General features: G+C 38.1%; 1 protein-coding gene across 1 annotated transcript; it reads right to left on the bottom strand.

The window, feature by feature from the left end:
- Nucleotides 1-5,938: 5,938 nt before the first annotated feature.
- LOC101387545 (fatty acid-binding protein 9) lies at nt 5,939-9,280 on the bottom strand. The gene is given in 5 exon segments (XM_004427146.3): nt 5,939-5,989; nt 6,151-6,252; nt 6,720-6,789; nt 6,791-6,896; nt 9,208-9,280. Coding segments are annotated over 5 exon segments (402 nt in total).
- Between the last annotated feature and the right edge of the window lie 13,954 nt (nt 9,281-23,234).

Here is a 23,234-nt window from a genome sequence, read left to right as displayed (position 1 = left end):
GGTGAGGAAGACTAGCCCTGAGCTAACATCTGTTGCCAATCCTCCTCTTTTTGCTGAGGAAGATTGGCCCTGAGCTAACATCTGTGCCCATCTTCCTCTACTTTATATGTGGGACACTGCCACAGCATGGCTTGATGAGCGACACATAGGTCTGTGCCTGGGATCTGAACCTGTGTACCCTGGGCCACCCAAGTAGAGCGTGTGAACCTAACTGCTACGCCACCCGGCTGGCCCCCCTCAAAGCCCATTTTTAACTAAGTAGTTGCTTCAAGACCTTGTTCAAAGTTTACCTCTTCTGAGACTCCCTTCTGCTCCAGCTTGTTCTGCCCACGGGTTTAGTGCACACGCCCTCCAGTTACATTGTTCCTATTCTTTGCATTCTAATTGCCCTGTACAGGCATACCTAGTTTTATTGTACTTCACTTTATTGCACTTCACAGATACTGCATTTTTTACAGATTGAAGGTTTGTAGCAACAGTGCATTGAGCAAGTCTATTGGCACCATTTTTCCAGCAGTATTTGCTCACTTCGTGTCTCAGTGTCACATTTTGGTAATTCTCGCAATATTTCAAACTTTTTTCATTATTATTATGTTTGTTATGGTGATCCGTGATCAGTGATCTTTGATGTTACTATGGTAATTGTTTTGGGGCACCCATATAAGACAGCGAACTTAATCGACAAATGTTGTGTGTGTTCTGACTGCTCCACTGACTGGCCGTTTCCCATCAATCTTCTCTCCTTGGACACCCTATTCCCTGAGACACAACAATATTGAAACTAGGCCTCTAAGTGTTCAAGGGAAAGGAAGAGTTGCACATCTCTCACATGAAATCAAAAGCTAGACATGATTAGGCTTAGTGAGGAACGCGTGTCAAAAGCCAAGACAGGCTGAATGCTATGCTTCTTGTGCCAGTTAGCCAACTTGTGAATGCAAAGGAGAAGTTCTTGAAGGAAACGAAAAGTGTTACTTCAGTGAACATACAAATGATAAGAAAGCAAAACAGCCTTATTGCTGATATGGAGAAAGTTTTAGTGGTCTGGATAGAAGATCAAACGAGCCACAGCATCCCCTTAAGCCAAAGCCTAATCCGGAGCAAGGCCCTAACTTTCTTCAATTCTGTGAAGGCTGAGAGAGGTGGGGATGCTGCAGAAGAAAAGTCTAAAACTAGCAGAGGTTGGTTCATGAGGTTTAAGGAGAGAAGCTGTCTCCATAACATGCAAGTTCAACGTGAAGCAGCAAGTGCTGATGTAGAGGCTGCAGCAAGTTCTCCAGAAGATCTAGCTGAGATCATTAATGAAGGTGGCCACACTAAACAACAGATTTCTATGTAGACGAAACAGTCTTCTATTGGAAGAAGATGCCATCTAGGACTTTTGTAGCTAGAGAAAAGAAGTCAATGCCTGACTTCAAAGATTCAAAGGACAGGCTGACTCCCTTGTTAGGGGCTAATGCAGCTGGTGACTTTAAGTTGAAGCCTATGCTCATTTACCATTCTGAAAATCCTAGGGCCCTTAAGAATTATGCTAAGTCTACTCTGCCTGTGCTCTATAAATGTAACAACAAAGCCTGGATGACAGCACATCTGCTTACAACATGGTTTACTGAATATTTTAAGCCCATTGTTGAGACCTATTGCTCAGAAAAAAAGATTCCTTTCAAAATGTTACTGCTCAATGACAATGCACCTGGTCACCCAAGAGCTGTGCTTGAGACATACAATGAGATTAACATTGTTTTCATGCCTGCTGACACAACATCCACTCTGCAGCCCATGGATCAAGGAGTCATTTTGACTTAAGACTTATAATTTAAGGACTACATTTTGTAAGGCTATAGCTGCCATAGAGAGTGATTCCTCTGATGGATCTGGGCAAAGTTAATTGAAAACCTTCTGGAAAAGATTCACCATTCTAGATGCTAGTAAGAACATTTGTGATTCATGGGAAGAGGTCAAAATATCAACACTAACAGGAGCTTGGAAGAAGTTAACTCCAAACTTCATGAATGACTTTGAGGGATTCAAGACTTCAGTGGAGGAAGTGACTGCATGTGTAGTGAAAATAGCAAGAGAACTAGAATTTGAAGTGGATGCTGAAGATGTGAGTGAATTGCTACAATCTCATGATAAAACTTTAACAGATGAGGAGTTGCTTCTTATGGATGAGCAAAGAAAGTGGTTTCTTGAGATGCAATTTACTCCTGGTGAAGATACCGTGAAGATTATTGAAATGATGACAAAGGATTTAGATTATTACATAAACTTAGTTTATAAAGCAGCAGCACGGTTTGAGAGGGTTGAAAGAAATTTTGAAAGAAATTCTACTGCGGGTCAAATGTTATCAAAGAGCATTGCATGCTATAGAGATATTGTTTGTGAAAGGAAGAGTCAATAGATGCAGCAAACTTCAATAGCAACCACCTCCCTGATCAGTCAGCAGCAATCAACATCTCACAGCAGATTATGACTCACTGAAGGCTCAGATGATGGTTAGTACCTTTTAGCAGTGAAGTATTTTTTAATTAAGGTGTGTACATTGTTTTTTTAAGACATAATACTATTACACATAATAAACCACAGTGTAGTGTAAACATGACTTTTATATGCACTGGGAAACAAAATATTATTATGATCTTAGCTTTATTGTGGTGGTGTGGAACCAAATCCACAATATCTCTGAGGTATGCCTGTAATCTGGGAGGGGAGTGCGGGAAAAATGAGACAACATGACGAATTCCTTGTGCTGGTCCATTGCGTACGGTCTGATTTACCCTCCCCACAACCTGTGAAGTAGATAACCTTTATTTTGCAAGGGAGAAAACTAAAGTGGTTAAGAGCTCATGTGTGCTCACATAGCTGTCTATGGCAGAAGGAAGATTCAAGTCCTGCTCTGATTTGTTCTCAAACCCTATTCGTTCCACTTCACCGTGGTGTGTCTCTGGGGCAACAGACAAGTCCCATTCTATCATGGGGCTGTGGATAGATCGTCCCTCCCCACCTTGCCAAAATTTACACAGGATCTAGATACCAAAATTCCAAATGGACAGACTACATTTTCCTCTAAATGTTCAAAATAGAAATCTTAATAATCTACACCTTGGGGATTAGGTTATGTCCTAATACTTCTTCCTAATTTTCCATTTATTTTTGGTTACTATCTTTGGAATAGTCAGTTGTCTTTTTATGGCCAAAGAGAAGCATGTCTTTTTATGTTTATTGCATTTTTCTGCAAAATGTATGAAAATTAAATACACTAAGAATGTCCAAAACAGATTATTTTTTGTGGGTGATTTACTAAATAGTATTGGATAGCAAAAAAAGAAATCTGATGAGGCCAGCCCTGTGGCCTAGTGGTTAAGTTTGGCATGCTCCACTTTGGCGGCCTTGGTTCAGTTCCCAGGCTTGGACCTACACCACTCGTGGCCATGCTGTGGCGGTGACCCACATACAAAACAGAGGAAGATTGGCATAGATATTAGCTCAGGGACAATCTTCCTCAACAACAACAACAAAAGAAATCTGGTGAATTGTTCTTTGATAATAGTACTAATCATGGGTTAGTATGATTACTCTTTGGATAATTAATACTTTCCTACAAACTTCAGTGTGCATTTGAAATATAATGGTTTACAACTAAGTTATTCAGGCTAATCTTTTCAAAAATAAAATATATTTTCTGTGTGGCTAATAAAACCTACTTTCATTCCCTTTATTTCAAACCCTTTTGGAGAGTGAATAAATAATGGCTTTTTATTGCTCAACCTACTACAATGAAAAGTTCCTTTATTTCCAACACAACTTGACAAATACGACCTGTTATTTACGTACAGAGAGATAATGACTTTTGAAGGCAAGTCAGATATACCAAGATACTGATCATGAGAAAGTGCTTCGGAAAGACTAATGATTATAAGCATAAACTTTAAAGAATTTTTTTCTTAGAAATTTTGATATGATTTTACTGAGAATAAAAATAAAAGCAATAGGATTTCAAGACTCCTCTGCTACTTGTAACATCATGAGGCAGTTGTGAATTCCATGTCTAACTCGTTGCTGTTTTTCAGACCTAATACGGTATTGAACAAACAGTGGTCACTGAGTAAGAACTTGCTGAATGAATGATTTCCTCAGGAATATTATGTTTGAGTCTATCTACTAAAGACTCAACATCAGGCTTTTGTTTCTCATTTAGGTTCTTTGTACTTTGAGCTGTGACATTTATGAGAAGTCACGTAAGTCTTGACAATTCAGAACTGTATTCTTCTCTTCTTAATTATGTCTCTGTAAAGCCAAAGACTTAAATGAGTAAGTGCCTGGTGCGTTTTAGAGTACTATCTTCTTCCTAAAGGCTGTAGAAAACACTTCAAGCCCTGACCAGCGGTGTTGCTGAAGGGCTGTCACCTGCAGCCCCCTTGCAGAGACTGTCCTCTGATGATGGAGGCACGGCCTGTGCTCCCCTTCATGCAAAAGACACTACCTTGGGGGTTGGAGGCCTCTTTGCCTTCTGGAGAGCAAGCGTGGTTACATTTTGTACACACTTGAGTCCTTTAGGAAGGACAGGGACAAGTCACATGGGGATGACTGTCACTGCCTACATCCGACAGCTGGGTGGCCACCGCCAAGCCCGTCTCTTCAGGTGCATCACTGTATGCTCAGAGGTCTCAGAGTTTAATATGACAGCCCTCGTTCCTTTCCTTGGCCAGGGATTCAGTTCTTGCCCCAAACCATGCTCAGTCTTTTTCCACATTACCCTTCAATTTCCTCCTTACCAAGGTGACCATACCCTCCAATTTGCCAAGAACAGTCCCATGTTTGTCTGTAGTCCAGGTGTAATTATAGATGGTGCCCCTTTCCACTTTTCACTTCTCACCCGGTTTAGATGACAAATTACTTGAACGTTCTCCTTTAGCACATATTAAATATGATTCTCAGGACTTATTTTTGGCTGATTACTATCTATTTTTAAATTCAAGGTGCAACACGATATTTACATAATTCTTCCTCTTTCTCCTTTTCTTTCTCCCACTGTTACAAATACCCTTAGGTATTTGTAAGACACTCTTCGTGTCTTAGAATTTACTCTTTCATTTTACCTATATTACTCTATTTTGCTCTAAGCCCTGAATGTACTTTATAGCAACAGTACTTGGTGAAACCATTAAGGGACACTGTAGGTTTATTATACTCTAACTAGGCATTTAGAAATTCAGGACTAGCATTTAATAAAATGTCATTCTGCAAAGACTAAGTTGTCAACAATGGTAACAGTTGCACTGGTCTGATTATTTTAAATGGGTTTATGGATAAATAAGACAATGATTGTTTTAAATATTCTTCTATAATAATTCAACCACAGTGTATAATGTCCAGGCTCTATTTTATACTCTATCTATTTATCTATCTATCTATCTATCTATCTATCTATCTATCTATCTATCTATCTACCTACCTACCTACCTACCTACCTATCTATTTATTTTAACTACTTTAAGCAGAGCTAGCCTTCTGCAAAAATAAAAAGTCAGCAATGTTAGTTTTCAAAATCTGTGTTGCCCGAAGTAGATTCGGATGACTTTAATGTATCCCCCTGGAGGTCACATGAATTTCAACAGAGCGCTGTTGACAGAATGGCTTACCCTAGATGGAATGGGTCCACTGGAGTGAACTCAAGGACTGCAGAAGTCAAGTGGGCAGAGGCTGAGGGGGCTTTGATGTTCTTACAGTAACACCATAGGCAAGTAGCTTCTTGCCTCACTAATTTCTCAGATTGTCCCCAACCCTCAACATCACACAGCTCCAAAACTGCACTTAATTTGATGGCTTTATTGAACAAATTTATGTTAAGCAATTTTTTTTAATCGCTGGCCCTGAGGCATCGTCTTCAAGTCCCAGTTTCCCGTTAGTGAACGTGTTTTCACTGATGTAGACTCTTTCTTCATACCTTTTCATAAACTCGAGTGCTGACAGTATTATTCACGGTATATTTCTAAAAGCAAAGGGGGATCTATTAGAGCGGGTAGATGACAGGTTAAACTTGCTCTACCCCTCTTTCCTCAGGCCCTCAATTCAGGATACAGAACAACTGAAGGACTTGAAAGGCATGCATCGAATAGAAGCATCTAAAAATTCATTTTAGAGAAAACTCACCACTACCATTTTTCCATCTACAATTTGTCTTTTGATTGTTGTCTCTTTACCAAGCCATTTTTGGACATGAATCATTGAGCCACCATCTACTGTTATGATGCTCTATAAATGCATAAATGAATCAGTTAGAAATAGCAATTCACTACATTCTAACCTACATAAGATTGGCATCTACTTTTTAACTTCTGTTTTAAAATTCTTTCCTCCAAAATCCTCACCTCAGTTCTTAACATAATTTAATACCATTAAACTAGAGAAATCTCTATTCAATTAGTGTGTTCCTCCCCCAGGCAAACACTACCTAAACTATTTGTGAATAATTGTTCTTTTCTATATGCTCTTTTATACAATGACAAAGAGAGATCAGAAAAGAAGTGAAAATATGTTGAATTTTTTGGCCCAGTTAACCATCAGAATAATTTGCAAAAGGGCTGACTTTAGAGATGTACAATATAATTAACACAACAAGCCCAAACTGACTTGGTACTTAATCAAATTAGGTATGAATAAACCATGCCGAACCAGTTTCTAGTTTTTTTCCTGATTGTGCAACACCAAGAAGATTTAGCTATTATCTTCACTTGCCGGTTGTCAGCAGTGGTTTCATCAAATTCTTCTCCCAGCTTAAAGGAGATCTGAGTTCTTGAAAGAACTTTCCGTTTTGATGTTCCCCCTGTCCTCACTGGCACTAATAATGATTGTCGGCTTCGCTAACCCCGCCAGGTTCCGGGCTGTAACACTCATTCCTGTAAGACAGAGAAAGCAACCACCTTCTTAAGACATTTAAGAAGTGCTAAAATCCTTTTGGAAAGCAATAAAAAGACCGCATACCTCCCCCTTTGCAGTTTTGGATAATGGGCTGTAATTTCTTCAATGCTCTTTGTGATAGTTGGATTGAGCCAGACCCTCCCAATCAGAAGGTATATCTAGTAATTATACTTGACATTTTGAAAAGCTAAATTCACTTTTAGCGTCTATTGTGCTTCATCTAAAATCTTGGAGATTCTTACGCTTCATCTAAAATGCACGTTTGTATAGTGTCTTTCAGGTGATCAGATGCTTGAGTTTTACCTCGGGAAGTGTTACAACAACGTGCAGGGGGTGTTGTTACCCTCATTTTAGAGACAAGTACACTGTGTTCCAGAGGGGTGGAGAGCCTTATTTTAGGTGATGTGTCTGCTAAGTAGCAGAGCTGAGATTGAAACACAAGTTTCTAATTGTCCAAGAACTTCAGCATATTTTTTTTTCTTAAAAAACCAAGAAATACAATTTTCAAAGTAAAAGAATATGACTTCTAAAGTCCAAGCTCCTCTCTTACTTGCAGATTAAACTCAGATCTGGCTGAGGAAAGAGGAAGTAGGCAAACTGGACAGCGTGGCTCGGAGCCTGAGCCTGTTGTTCGGGTCGGGGATTGTCCGTGGTCAAACTTGACTCCTGCACTAGGTGGACAGAGGAGCCCACCCCTCTCGCAGTTTCCATATCAAACTTGATTTCACATTCAGATTGTGGAACCGATGGGATGCAGGTGACCGCAGAGAAGCAGTGTTAGATGTTAGATGTGGATCACAGAAGAGGGAACAGTGAGGTGGTTAAAACCCGGGCTCCAGCGTCACCACGTGCTGGCGTGGGATATTATTTCCTTCTCTAACCTTCAGCTTTCTCAATAGTAAAACGTGGATAACTATAGTACTCACCTCACAGGTGTGTTGGGAGATTAAATAAGGATTTAGCATCATAGTAGTACGTGGTAGGTGCTCGGCTGTTCTTCCCTCTTGCCCTCTGCCTAAGCCCAGCTCCCAATCCAAACAAGTGCTACTCTCGCCATAAGCCCCAAGTTTCTTGGATGCTCCCAAATTTAAACTCAAAGCAAGTGAGTCTACGAATCTGTGAATAGGTAGGGAAACATGTTTCTGATTACTCCCTGAGAGAGTTAATACAGACTATGAAAAAGGAATAAATATTACACTATGAGGACATTGACTTCTTATTATTCATTGATCATTTCTGCCAAGTTAAAAAATGGTAAGCTTAAAAAAATTCTTGACTTTTTTTTTTTTTAAGGAATATTGGCCCCGTGCTAACACCTGTTGCCAATCTTCCTCTCTTTCTTTTTTCTCCCCAAAGCCCCAGTACATAGTTGTATATCCTCGTTGTAGGTTCTTCTATGTGGGATGCCACCACAGCATGGCTTGATGAGCAGTGAGTAGGTCCGAGCCCAGGATCCGAACCAGCGAACCCCTGCTGCTGAAGCGGAACGTACTAACTCAACTGCTATGCCACCCAGCTGGCCCAAATTCTTGACTTTATATACAGTTTTTTATTGCAAGAGAGGTTTCTTTTAATTAAATATTAAAAATCACTTAATTAAATATTAATTACTGTTCTTCTAGCATTAGTAAAGAATAGTTTAGTTGTTTATAGTTTTGCCATTGTAATATGTTTAATCAACCGAACTAAGAACTAAAGATGGATTGGGTTTATACCTTTGAGAAATACCCAATGGTGAGACATTCCACAAGTAAAAACATTCCATCTCTCCAATCAAAAATGTGAAATTCTTCAAAATAATGTTTTGAAAGCATCTCCCATGTATATCAGAACCTAAAAATTAACTAACTAGAAATTTCGTTTGTTGCTATTGCTCTTTCAAGTTATAACTTAAAGAAAACCTTGAAACAAATTTAGTTGATAAATTTAATTATAGATAGTTGTTACTGTCTATAAATTTGAAGCTTGGAAAAGTTATTTGATGAAATGACCAAGCCAAAGAGAAACTCTATTGAGGCACTAGGATGAAGTATTTTCGAAAGGATAAATGGGATTAAATATATGGATAATGACTAGAAGGAAGTATCTGTGAGCCTATTATTCCAAAAAGAGATAATTATTACTAGTAATAAAAAGAAGCAAAAGTAGATACATAAACTTTGCTAATTTCATACGAACATGCCCTAGGATCACAAAAGAAAGAAAGAGTTGTAAGAAAATTCATTGTAAAATGCAAACCCAACACAAGATGCATTGCCAGTTTCCAAATCTTGTAATAGTATTTCTCACCCAGTTGTTTCATGTATTCTTCAAAGTTTTCACTGGAGACAAGCTTCCAGGTTCCCAAGAAGGGCTCAATCATGATGGAAAGCTTGCAGAGAAGAGGCATTCACGACCAAAAGCCAAAGAAACTCAGGCAATACAGTGCTACCAGTATCTTAATTTAACAGGCATCCTCATCACATGACTCTTCTGAAGCAGCCAATGGACAGCAGCAGGACCAAATATTCTAGGCACTAGCATCAACTGATTTTATTTACCTCCAAATTAAGAAACAGAAAATTAACATGTAAAGTTGAATTTAAGTCAATGATTATAGCTTCTAGCAAAGAGATTTACACTCCGAGAGTCACCTGATAAATATTACTTGTGGAATGGAGGCAATTTTCAATAGAGAACAGCCTTTTGCCTATGAGTGCTGAGTCAGCGTTGAAGGAATATCCCAACAAATGTCTAACGAACACCTGGCTGAGGTGTTCTCCCACCTGATACAAGGACTTCTTTGCTTGGTCCAGCTCAACTGTTTTTTGTTTGGACAAGTCATGGTGCCAGAGTCCCCTCTTCATTAAAATAATGTCTTCCCCTCCCTTCCTTGCAGGCCTGATGAGTTGATATTAGTTTAATGTACCTGAAATGTCTACAGTTGCTTGGAGTGAGGTGTAGGGTATTATTAACATTATCATTGCAGTTAATCAAGAGTAATTGTATACTGGGAAGAGAGGTAACGATTCCCGTTGAACAGTGTTTTGGGATTTAAGCCCTAAAAAGGAGATGGAGCTAAAGCTTGGAAAATTCATCATTTAGGCTTACAAAGTAATCTTGATATTAAAAGATACCACTTGAAATTGTGAGGGGAAGTTTTAGGGAGAAATATGGTATTTTGATATCTGCATTCTAAAAGAAAGATAAAGGCAGCAGATATTTTAAATCTCTGTGCAATTACTTCTGAAATCATCTTATGCAACCCAAGTAATGGAAGTGGACTTGGCAGGTACTGAATTTACTAAGAAGGACTAGATTCAGAGGCTGTAGATTTATATGACAGCTTTGAATTCCAGCTGTTTTGGAGAAGGCTGGATAAGGCGAGTGCCAGGCACCAGAAGAAGAATAGTTATACTATTACCTGCCTGTGTCAAATATTCCTTCAATTCAAAGAGATATTTATTCAAACCATCTCTTTGTAGAAAAAAGAAGTTAAAAAAAAGAATGATGTTTTGGCATCACAGTTATAACTTAAGTTGGATAAAGAATTTCTTTTGATGAAAACATATAAGGAAGAAATTTATAATGCAATGTCTTTATAGGTTTACAGCATTGTATTTTTGTTAAAATATCTAGAGGGCAAAACAGGAGAAGAGCAACTGGAAGAAACTGAGGAAAGCAAATAACCCATCAAAACTGGAGGAAACAGGAAACAGACTTGTGCTAGAAATAAGTGCCTTAGCAGTTGAGAGTGCACTCAGAGGTGATGTTCAAATAAAGAACAAGCGACTAGACCTTGCTTTACTGGTTCTAGATGGGTATGCAGTCTCTGCTTGAAAGAGCAAGCATACATAGCTATGCATGATTGCCAGTGGGGCAGTGTGACAAAGGTTTCCCATGAGTGTAACCATCTTTGTTCCAATTCCCTGCCATTGATTGATTCAGAAATCAATCCTGTGGCCCATTTTAGAACTCAGTTGGCCCATGACAAAAGGGAAAATCAAATTTCTGGATTCTATAAAATTTCCTTACCCCTACGAGAGAGCTAGAGGGATGCACATTTTGCTTTCTTGTATGATATTTAGAAGCCAACTCTTGGTGGTCTAGTGGTAAAGATTCGGTGCTCTCACCACCAAGGCCCAGGTTTGTTTCAGGTCAGGGAACCACAAGCCTCATCTGTCAGTTGTCATACTATGTTGGCTGCGTGTTGCTGTGATGCTGAAAGCTATGCCACTGGTATTTCAAATAGCAGCAGGGTCACCCATGGTGGACAGGTTTCATTGGAGCTTCCAGACTAGACAGACTAGGAAGAAGGACCTGGCCACCCACTTCTGAACAAATTGGCCATGAAACCTATGAATAGCAGTGGAGCGTTGTCTGATCCAGCACCAGAAGGTGAGAGGATGGCACAAAAAGACCCGGCATGGTTCTGCTCTGCTGTCCACAGGGTCACTGGGAGTCAGAATTGACTCAGATGACTGGAGGACATTAACAAATGGTATTGAGAACTGCTGCATCCACTGTGTTACCAACTCAGAGATGAAGCCAAACTGGGGATGGCAGAGTGGAAAGTGGGAGGAACTGAAGACCACTTTATTTTGGAATTTTTATTATGTGAATTAATAAATTCCATTATCATTTAAACAATTTTGTGTCTGAGTTTTTGTTACTTGTAGCTTAAGCCTTCATAATTGATAAGTTTTTGTAAACAGCTTCACCAAAATGATTAATTCGGACTCTCAAAACAACCAGTTACATGTATCCTATGATATTGGCCTCATGCACAGCATCTTCCATCTTTTCAGATCCAACTCAAACACCTCTTCCTCCGTGAAACTGGTTCAGAGGTGGTTGATCCCCATTATGTGATTCAATTGTACTTTAACAGAAGTACATTAGAGAATTTTTCTCATAGTATTGCAACTAGTTACCCTCCAGCTGTCCCCTGAGCTATTTTATGAGTGTATCAAGCAAAGAAAACATTTCTTACTTCTGTATCCCTAAGACAGTGCCTGGTACATTGTAGGTGTGCCATAAATGTTTTGTGAATGAGTGACTAAACACAAGGTTTTAATGCATTGCTCTCACCTGACCTGCTCACATGGCGGGCCTTCCATCATGGTCATCAGATGGGAGAGGGACTCGCAGACTCCCTTCCTCTTTGCTCAGTGTCTCTCATTACCACGCAATTCTCCCTTTTCAACTAAGCAAGTTCTCTGCTATTCCTGCTGCTACCACCATGAGATTTTGGCACCTTTGTTTGATTTAAAAAAAAAAGCACCATTTCCTCAAGTAAAAAATTTCAAGTTAGAGTATTCTTAATTGTCAATCCTAGTAAAGAAACTAGAATACAGCGATTTGTTATAGAACAGTTACATATCTTGTTTTCATGACAGTTTCAATGTTTATTTCTCCATTACCTCATTTTTATATGCTGCTCTAATATCTTATTTTCTATATTAACTTTCTTATAACATTTTAGATATTAAGTAGTTTTTAATAAATTTTAGTTTTGAGATGCTACGTTATCCATTGGTGAGGGATACTGGTAAAGATAAATATACACTGGAAGCTACGAAGTATTCAGAATATGTCTGGTAACTTATTGCTGTACATAATATTTTAGCTGGAGCCACACTAAATTTTTTTCTATTTTTAAAAAATTTTGGTAAAATACATATAACATAAAATTAATTATCTTAACCATTTTTAAATGTAGAGTTCAGCGGTATTAAATACCTTCATATTATTGTGCAACCATCACCACCATCTATCTCCAGAACTCTTTTCATCTTGCAAGACTGAAACTCTATACCCACTGAATGCTCTCCATTCTCCTCTCCTTCTAGCCCCAGACAGCCACCATTCTACTTTCTGTCTCCATGATTTTGACTACTCTAAGTACCTCATATAAGTGGAATCATATGGTATTTATCTTTTTGTGACTGGCTTATTTCACTTAGCATAGTGTCCTCAAGGTTCACCCATGTTGTAGCGTATCTCAGAATTTCCCTCTTTTTTAACACCTAATAATGTTCCATTGTATGTAAATACCACATTTTGCTTATCCATTCATCTGTCAATGGACACTGGATTGCTTCTACATTTTAGCTATTACAAATAATGCTGCTATGAAAACGGGTGTACAAATATCTCTTTGAGACCCTGCTTTCCATTCTTTTGGGTATACACTCAGAAGTAGAATAACTATATCACATGGTAATTCTATTTTTAATTTTTTGAGGAACTTCCATACTGTGTTGCACAGCAGCTCTACAATTTTACATTCCCACCAACAGTGCGCAAGGGTTCCAATTTCTCCACATCTTTGTCGACACGTTATTTTCTGCGTTTTTTTTTTTTATAGTGGCCATCTTAATGGGTGTGACGTGGTATCTCATTGTAATTTCGATTTGTATAATCACTAATGATTAGTGATGTTGAACATTTTTTCATGTACTTATTGGCCATTTCCATATCTTCTTTGGAGAAATGTCTATTCAAGTCCTTTGCCTATTTTTGAATCAGGTTGTTTGTTTCTTTGTTGCTGTTGAGTTTCAGGGGCTTTCTCTATATTCTGGGTATTAATCTCTTATCAAATATATGATATGTGAATATTTTCCCCCATTCTGTGAATTGCCTTTTTACTCTGTTGCTACTGTCTTCTGTTGCACAAAATTTTTAATTTTCATGAAGTCCAATTTGTCTATTTTTTCTTTTGTTGCCTGTTGCCTTTGGTGTCATGTTCAAGAAATCACTGCCAAATCCAGTGTTGTGAAACTTTTGTCCTATATTTTCTTCTAAGAGTTTTGTAGTTTTATGTCTTACGTTTAGGTCATGGACCCATTTGAGTTAATTTTTGCATATGGTGTTAGGTAAGGGTCCAACTTCATTCTTTTGCATGTGGATGTCCAAATGGTTTCCCAGCACCATTTGTTGAAAGCGGTGTTTTCTATACATTGATGGCCTTGACACACTTGTTGAAAATCTTTTTTGACCATATATGCAAGGGTTTATTTCTGGACTCTATTTTATTCCATTGTTCTGTTATGTCTGTCTTTATGCCAGTACCACACTGTTTTGCTTATAGTAGCTTTGTAGTAAGTTTTGTAATCAGGAAATGTGAGCACTCCAACTTTGTTCTTCTTTTTCAGGATTGTTTTGGCTCTTTGGGGTTCCTTGAGATTCCATATGAATTTTAGGATGGGTTTTTCTATTTCTGCAAAAAACATCATTAGGATTTTGATAGGGATTCTGTTAAATCTGTAGATTGCTTTGAGTAGTATTGACATCTTAACAATATTAAGTCTTCCAATTTATGAATATAGGATGTCTTCTTATTTATTTATGTCTTTTTAAAATTTCTTTTAGAAATATTTTATAGTTTTCATTGTACAAAACTTTCACTTCCTTGGTTAATTCCTAAGCATCTTCTTGATGCTGTTGTAAATGGAATTGTTTTCTTAATTTACTTTTCAGATTGTTCATTGTTAGTGTATAGAAATGCAACTGATTTTTGTATGTTGACTTTGTATCCTGCTACTCTGCTGAATTCATTTACCAGTTCTAAGAGTTTTTTGGGGCAGGGGGTCTTTTCTTACGTTGTATAGTTAGGTTATTAATTTGAGATCTTTCTTCTTTTTCAATATAAGTGTTTATAGCTATAAATTTCCCCCTTAGCTATACTTTCACTGCATCCCATAAGTTTTGGTATATTGTGTTTTAGTTTTTTTTATCTCTAAATATTTTCTAATCTCCTTTGTGATTTCTTCTTTGATTCATTGTTTGTTTGAGTGTGCTGTTTAATTTCCACTAATTTGTGAATTTTCCAACTTTCCTTCTGTTATTGATTTCTTATTTTATCCCATTATGGTTGGAGAATGATATCTATCTTTTTGTGTGGTATCTATCTTTTCAAGTTTGTTGAGACTTAATTTGTGTTCTATCCTGGAGAATGTTCTATGTGCACTCGAGAAGAATGTGTGTTCTGTTGTTGTTCAGTAGAGTGTTCTGTGTATATCTGTTAGATCTAGTTGATTTATTGTGTTTCATGTCCTCTATTTCCTTACTTATCTTCTATCTGGTTGTTCTATCCATTGTTGAGAGTGGGGTTTTTGAAGTCTTGAACTATTATTGTAAAACTATTTCTCCTTTCAGTTCTGTCAGTTTTTGCTTCATATATTTTATTGATCTATTGTTAGCTGTGTAAATGTTTATAATTATTAACTCTTCTTGCCATATTGAAACTTTTATTAATATATGTCTACATTGTATGTTATTAGTATAGCCACCTCTACTCTCTTTTGATTAATATTTATCCTTTTCTATCCTTTCATTTTCAACCTATCTGTGTCTTTGGATCTAAAGTGAGTCTCTTGTAGACAGCATATATTTGGATCATGTTTCTTAATCTTTTCTACCAATCTTGGTCTTTTGATTGGAGCATTTAATCCATTTATAGTTAAAGTAATTACTGATAAGGAGGAATTTACTTCTGTCATTTGTTGTTTTCAATGTATCTTATAGCTTTATTGTCCCTCATTTCCTGCCTTTCTATTTTCTTTTGTGTTCAGTTGATTTTTTGTAATGAAACATTTAAATTCCTTTGTCATTTCCTTTTGTGTATATTCTATAATCATTTCCTTTTGTTTATATTCTATAATTATTTTCTTTGTAGTTACCGTGGGGATTACGTTTAACATCCTGAACATTCTAACATCAGTGAATCACACAGAAAAGAAAAAGTGAAGTTACACACCATTGTTACAGTAATACAAGCTTTTATAATTGCCCATGTGTTTACCTTTACTAAGGTCTTTATTTCTTCATACAGATTTGAGTTACTGTTTTTGTCCTTTCTTTTCAACTTGTAGGACTCCCTTTAGGATTTCTTGTAGGGCAGGTCTAGTGGTAACAAATCTCTCAGCTTTTGTTCTTCTGAGAACGTCTTAATTTCTCCCTCACTTTTTTTTGTTTTTTGTGAGGAGATAAGCCCTGTGCTAACATCTGCCAATCCTCCTCTTTTTTTGCTGAGGAAGACCAGCCCTGGGCTAACATTCATGCCTATCTTCCTCGACTTTATATGGGGTGCTGCCACAGCATGGCTTGCTAAGCACTGCATTGGTGCGCGCCCAGGATCCGAACTGGTGAACCCCCCAGCTGCCGCAGTGGAGCGCGAGCACATAACCGCTTGCGTCCCCTGGCCAGCCCTCTCCCTCACTTTTGAAGGACAGTTTTGATTGATATAAGATTCTTGGTTTACTGTATTCTTTTAGCACTTTGAATATATCAGCCCATTGTCTTCTGGCCTCCAAAGATTCTGATGAGAAATCTGCTGACAATCTTATTGAGGATCCCTTGTATGTGACAAATCATTCTCTTTTGCTGCTTTCAAGATTTTCTCTTTGTCTTTGTCTTTTGATAAATTGATTTTAAATGTTTTGGTGTGGGTCTTTTTGAGTTCTGCCTACTTGGAGTTTGTTGAGCTTTCTGGATGTTTATATTCATGTTTTTCATCAAATTTGGGAAGTTTTCAGGCATTATTTCTCCAAATATTTTCTCTGTCCCTTGGTCTCTCTCTTCTCCTTTGGGACTCCCACAATGCATATGTTGGTCCACCTGATGGTGCCTCACAGGTTCCTTAGCTCTGATCACTTTTCTTCAATCTTTTTTCTTTCTGTTTCTCAGATTTGATAATTTCCATTATCCTATCTTCAAGTTAACTTGTTCTTTGTTCTGCCTGCCTTCGAGTCCCTCTAGTATTTTTTGTTTTTTTGGTTAGGGAGATTCGCCCTGAGCTAACATCCAGTGGCAATCTTCCTCTTTTTTTTTTTGTTTTGCTCGAGGAAGATTTGCCCTGAGCTAACGTCTGTGCCAGTCTTCCTCTATTTTGTATGTGGGATGCCTCCACAGCATGGCTTGATGAGTGGAGTAGGTCTGAACCCAGGATCTGAACCTGGGCTGCCATAGCAGAGCACATGGAACTTTAACCACTCAGCCGTGGGGCCAGCCCCTAGTATATTTTTTATTTTAGTTATTGTTCTTTTCAATTCCAGACATTCCTTTGGTTTCTTTTCATGCTTTCTCTCTATTGATATTTCCATTTTGTTCATACATTGTTTTCTTGACTTTAGCCATAACTTTCTTTGGTTCTTTGAGCATCTTTCAGACACTTGTTTTACTGTGTGTTGAGTAGATCCACCATCAGGTCCTTCTCAGGGACTGTTTCTGTTGGTTTAATTTTTCCCTTAAATGGGCCATACTTTCCTGTTTGCTGATTGCTGTAGGCTGTCTCTGTGCCAAGGTTCCACCTAAGGTGTAAACTTAACACCTTCTTATGTCTTTTCTGAGCCTGTGCCTTTCCCTGGGCATACACAATGACTTTCTAATTTCCTCCATATATGCAGTTGATTTGAATGTCCTAGTCTTTATTGTCTGGCTCCCAAAGGAGGAAAAAGCAAACAATGAAGGGAGGGGGAAAATGCCAGCCCTTTAAATCCCCTGAGAGCCACTGCAGTCAGAGGGGGAGAAGCTCACAATATGGAAGGAGGCGCAACAACAATGGCCACCAACTCTTTGTCTGCACTTCTGTGATCAGAAGCAGCAATCAGTGATTAGAGCACAGATTCCTGATATTTGGAGGACAGGGTCGCCACTGCCCACCCTGGCTCCCACAAGATGTATGTAAGCTCCTCCAGGAATATATGCACAGTTACTTGCTGAGGGGCTGAAAGGTGGAGTATGGGTAGCTGTTACTGTGCTAAGAGCTGAATGACTGGATTTAACCACATTTATACTCCGATCCTTTTCCCTGGAAGAAGTAAGCCTTTGATAGACTCTAGAGCTCCAAAATGTGAGGCAGATTCTGCTGGCGCAATTGTTTTCTAGGTGGGAGACAGATTTCTGGTGCTTCATACTCTGCCGTCTTCCTAGAACGCTCTCTCCACAAGTTTTTGTGAAGTTTATTAAGATTTTTCTTTTCACATACATTGATGCCCCTTCAGTATCACATTTCTTACTATGTTTCTCAATAAATTTCAATTGTCAAATTTTTGTTTTGTTTTGTTTTCTGGGGAAGATTGGCCCTGTGCTAACATCTGTTGCCAATCTTCCTCTTTTTTCTTTTCTCTCCCCAAAACCCCGGTACATAGTTGTGTATCATACTTGTAGAGCTGTAGCTCTTCTATATGGGACACCGTCTCAGCATGGCTTGATGAGTGGTGAGTAGGTCCACACTCATGATCTGAACTGGTGAACCCTGGACCAACGAAGCAGAACATGCAAACATAACCACTACGCCACTAGGCCGGCCCCTCAATTGTCAAATTTTATATAGATGCAATAATTAACATTCATAATTTTGGGGATTTTTTTTACGTTTCTTTGGCTACTCTTAATTTTTATATCATTTCAAAGTTACAGAAAATTTGCAAGTACAACACAAAAATTTCCCATAAATTTTTTGCCCAGATTCTCTAATCGTCAACTTTCTAAGACATTTGCCCTCCCTTTACATATATACATCCATATGTATGTCTAGGTGTTTTTTTGTCTGAATGATTCGAGAGTAAGTTGCAGAAATGTTGCCCCACTGCTCCCTAAATAAGGACCTTTACTATGTTAGCACAGACCATTCATCAAAATCAGGAAATCAACATTGATAACAATATCATCAGCCAAGGCACAGACTCTGCTCAAACCTTAGCAATTGTCCCAACAGTTTTCCCTCTCGCCACAAGAAAAGGAAACCTTTTTTCCCCTTTTCCTTCTGGCTCAGAAAACTGTCCACGATCATGCATCATATTCAGCTCTTTAGTCTCCTCCAATTGGGAAGCTATCTTTACCCTTTCCTCACATGACTTTGACAGGTTTGAAGCATACAGCCTGGTTACTTTATAGAATACACCTCAGTTGGAGTAGGGTGATGTTTCTTCATGATTCATTTCAGGTTATGCATTTTCGGCAAGAATATTATAGTAATGACACTGTGTTCTTCTCGTTGTCTCATATCAGAAGGCACATGATGTTCATCTGTCCAATTACTGGTGACGTTCTTTTATCACTCGGTTAAGATGATATTTGCCAAGTTATTCTACTTTAAAATTAATTAATAAACAATTAGTAATTATTTTTATAGTTATCCTTCATGGGACAGCTCAAATACATCCTCTAGGTTGAAAACCTCCCTGACTACTCCAGCACTTGTTGGTCCTACTCACCGCTGGCTTCCTTCAGTCCATAGAATATACCATGCAGTTTAGCATATAATTCATGACCTCCCCTATATTGTGTCTTTATTCATTCTATTAAAATTTATTGAGTGATGACCATGTTTCAGGCACCGTGGTAGTTGCTGGATGTACATGTAACCGTCCTGCTCTAGAGGCAGTGACAACCTAGTGAATGGGAAAGATGAAAAACCAGAGTGTTGTAATATTGTGTTAATAGTAGGAACACACAGATTTTTCTGAGGTTATGGGGAGGAAGGGTTTAATCCTTCCTAGGTTTTGGGGCTGAGGGGTAAAGGAGGAGGAGGAAATATCAGAACAATTTTCTCAGGTGTTGTGACGGTGTTCCTGCTACTTCTTTACTACATTGAGAGCATGAACGTGAGCCATCATTCTTTCTGTGGTCCAGACCACACCCAGCACAGGGAAGAGTTCACTCACTCACTTGAGAATTGTTTATTAAGCTCTGAGTCTCCTGTTTATTGTGCCTGGGTCTGGGGACACAGCTACATATCTGACACAATCCTTGCCTTTGAATGCTCTCAATAACTGATTGATTTGTTATTGTTGCCTACAATTTTCTGTTTGTTTAACTACGTATAAATCATTTTAATGTGTTCTGGATTGAGATGGGGCTGGTGTATGAATGGATGGATAGATCCGTAATTGGATGTAAGGTCAAAATGGTGTTTTCCACGTCTATTGACCAGAGGGATGCTCACTGAGAAGCTATCCAAGTGCTGTGCCTCACTGCCTCACCACGCTGTTTCCTGCACCCATAGATTCTGGTTAGGAGTGCCATAAACACACTGCTCAGAAGCTAGACCCCAAAGATGGAAAACATCACCACCTGAAGGCCATGTGGGAGGCTTACACATTCCAAGTTGAGAATTCGCAGTCTATTTTTCTTCTCTGCAGCAACACACCTGAGGGATAACTTTTACTAGTGCTTCGCAAATCCTTGAGAAATCGTCATGTAAAAGTGATAACCCCTTTCTCTCCCATTCAAGAAAGAAATAAGAAAAAAATATTTTACAGGGTAATATTGAATTTGAGTAATTTATTTTCGAAAATAAAATAACTCGCAAATTTTGGGTACTTTATTATTGGTAGTTACATATTGTGGCATACCACACAATGGTTCAAGTCACAACAATGACTTGGGTGAAAATCACTATTCTAAGCAAGAAGCTAGGACACCTGCTCAAAACTGATGTATTATTTTCAAGTACAAATTTGAGTCAATAATGCTTTGGGCTTTGGAAGAAGTATTTCTAAACCAGAAATTATAGCTCAAAGATAGTAGTAGTGGGAATTGGAGAAAAGAAGGGGTTTGCTGGCCCATTATTTTATCTGATTCTCACTGTTTCCAAAGAGGGAGTGAGTGGTTTTTTGAACTATTCGCATCTGCTTCAAAACAGATGGACTATACGTCCATACATCTGCCTTTCTGAAAAGTATCCACTTGATCCTGCCTCTCTGACTTTAAGAGTAGAATCTTCCCTATGCTTCTATATGTGTGTTGGCAGAAGCAATGTCAAACAATGGAAAATTATGTGAGCTTCAAAGTGGTCCCTGGCAGGATAAATTGGAGAAGTGGTGCTTGAAGATATCTCTTGTATCTATGGCCTTAGTTTTATGGTGAAAATATAGAAACAAGTAACTGATTTATTTAGCAAATTTTATTGAACTGGATATTCTTAGTCTATGCTTCCACACCAACTGAAAAATAAGAATTAAACTTGAATAGTACATTTTCAAAAATAACTAAATTCACAAATATGTATACATAAGAGTGGTACCTAAAGCAACTTTGTAAAGGATTAGTGCAGAGGCACCGTTAAGGTATGGGGAAAGCTCGGGAAGGAGGGGAGAGTTCTAGACAGGAAGGAGCAGAATATGACCCCAAAAACCATCTAAAAACAAAAACCGGAAGCAAGAAAGAGTATGAAAATTGTTTGGTATGATTGAAGTAAGAGGTGTGAAGAGAACAAGAGCAATAATAAAACCAGAGAGTTAGATAAGAAAAAGCAAGCCTAGATAAGAAAAAGCAGACCTAAGTAAGACAAATGTACACGCCATGCTAAGGAGATTGGACCTTCTCTGGATGCGATGGGAGCCACTTAAAAGTTTCAATCAGCGAGTGTCCAGGTCAGATTTTCATTGCGTAAATATCGTTCATAAAGTATACAGGGCTTGGAAAAGACAGGAAAGGATAGAAATTGAAAGAGGGAGATTTATTAGGAGAACTTTGAAGTAATTAAAGAAAAAATTATGGTGGTTTGGCAATGGTAATGAGAAAAGCAAACATTAAAGAAATTTTAAGTTAATAGTTAAGTTAATCAGCATGACATTTTTCACATTAAATATTATAAAATAGATGTTGTGGAGTGAGGAAGAAGGCATATTCAAGGATGATTTTAAGATGTATGGAATGGGCAAATGGCCAAAACATCCTGACATTCACTGAGATGTGGAAAATAGGATAACGAGCAAGTTTCAGGGAATGGGGGGAAGGAGGCAATAATGATAGGTTTAATTTAGAAAATGTTGAGTTGAGGTGCCTGGGACATCCACTTGGACACTTTCAACTCTTTTCTTCTTTCTACTCTCCCTCCTTCTTGGATGATCTCATCACCATTTATGAATTAAATTACCACTTGGATACTGATGGCTCCTAGATCTATATCCCAGCCAGGATTGCCCTCTTGAATTTCAGATTCCTACGTCTATTCCCTACTTAGCTTTACAGATTTAAAACTCTGAACCTCAGTTTTCTCATCTGTATAAGGGAATACTGAATCCTCCTCATAAGATTATTTTCATGATAAATGAAGTAAAGCATGTAAAGTATATCTCCATAGTCAGTGCCTAATAAATATTGGTTTACCAAGAATTGTCCTAATCAGTCCCTACACATCTTATCTTTTTGAGTTCTCCAGTCCTCCAGAGAGCCCATAGTGAGAGTCTGATTCTCTGCTTTTGCAAGAAAAGTAAATTCTCATGATCAGGAGCGTATTCCACCTCTCCTGGCCTCTCCATGTCTTGGTGTTATACACAGGATAGGTATTCAGCAAATAATGGACTTATTTTTAAAGGAAGCTTCACGGACAGAATTATATCAACTTATTGTATCACACACTTGAACAGATTTTGGCTTACAATAAAATGTCACTATGTGGTTTGGAAATTTCAATCTGTGTACGTGGAACTCCAATGATCTGTAGAGGTACTTCAAAGCTTCCACAAAGGGCAGAAGAAACAACTCTTACACACACACAACCACACACATATACACACACACACAAACACACACACACGTACCTGGGAAGCCTCATTATTATTTTTGTCTGTTTTATATATTGGGATTCCATGGAGATTTTATTTGAACAAAAAGTTCCAGAATACATTCAAAATTTTATTTGAGTAGAAAGCTGCACTGGTAACAAAAAGAAAAACTTGTAAACCAACTTGTAAAGAACATTTGCATCGTTACTCATTACAAGACTGTCACCTCTTTTCTGGAATACACGTGGAATTATTTGCACTGAAGTTTTGAGAGATTCCAGAGATGACATGGTTTACCAATATTTTTTCAGGTTACAAATTGTAGTCTAGAAATCGTTCTCTACAACATGCATCGCTAGTCTGCTTCTCTCTCTCATTGCTCTGGGACAGGCGGGTGTGAAACGGCAGCATCTGAGCCAGCTGGCTGGGGACAATTTCACTTCATTTGAAACTATCTTAGTTCTTGGAGAGAGTTGCTTGACTATAGATATGCTAAAGGAGGACATCATACTCGGTAATAGCACATATTCATCATCTCCTTCCTAAGACAATGGAAAACTCACACATATTAATTTTTTTACCTTGGAATACTATGAAAAATCATATTACTTATACCAGAAACAAAGCAATAATACAATTTTCTATTCCCTTCATTGAGTTATGAGTAAGAAATTATCCGGCACAATGAATAAATCATTACATCAACTTCTAAGTCTAAAAAGTTTTATTCAACCAACACAACCACATCGAATAAAATAAGTTTTGGGGAAAATTAGTTGCTTCCCAATTAGTGGAAAATAACAATATATGTTTGGACAA

This window comes from Ceratotherium simum, chromosome 31 (assembly GCF_057802395.1).
Source record: "Ceratotherium simum simum isolate JZ-2026a chromosome 31, ASM5780239v1, whole genome shotgun sequence".
In the NCBI taxonomy this organism is placed as follows: Eukaryota; Metazoa; Chordata; class Mammalia; order Perissodactyla; family Rhinocerotidae; genus Ceratotherium; species Ceratotherium simum.
This window is presented reverse-complemented; position numbering and strand designations above follow the sequence as displayed.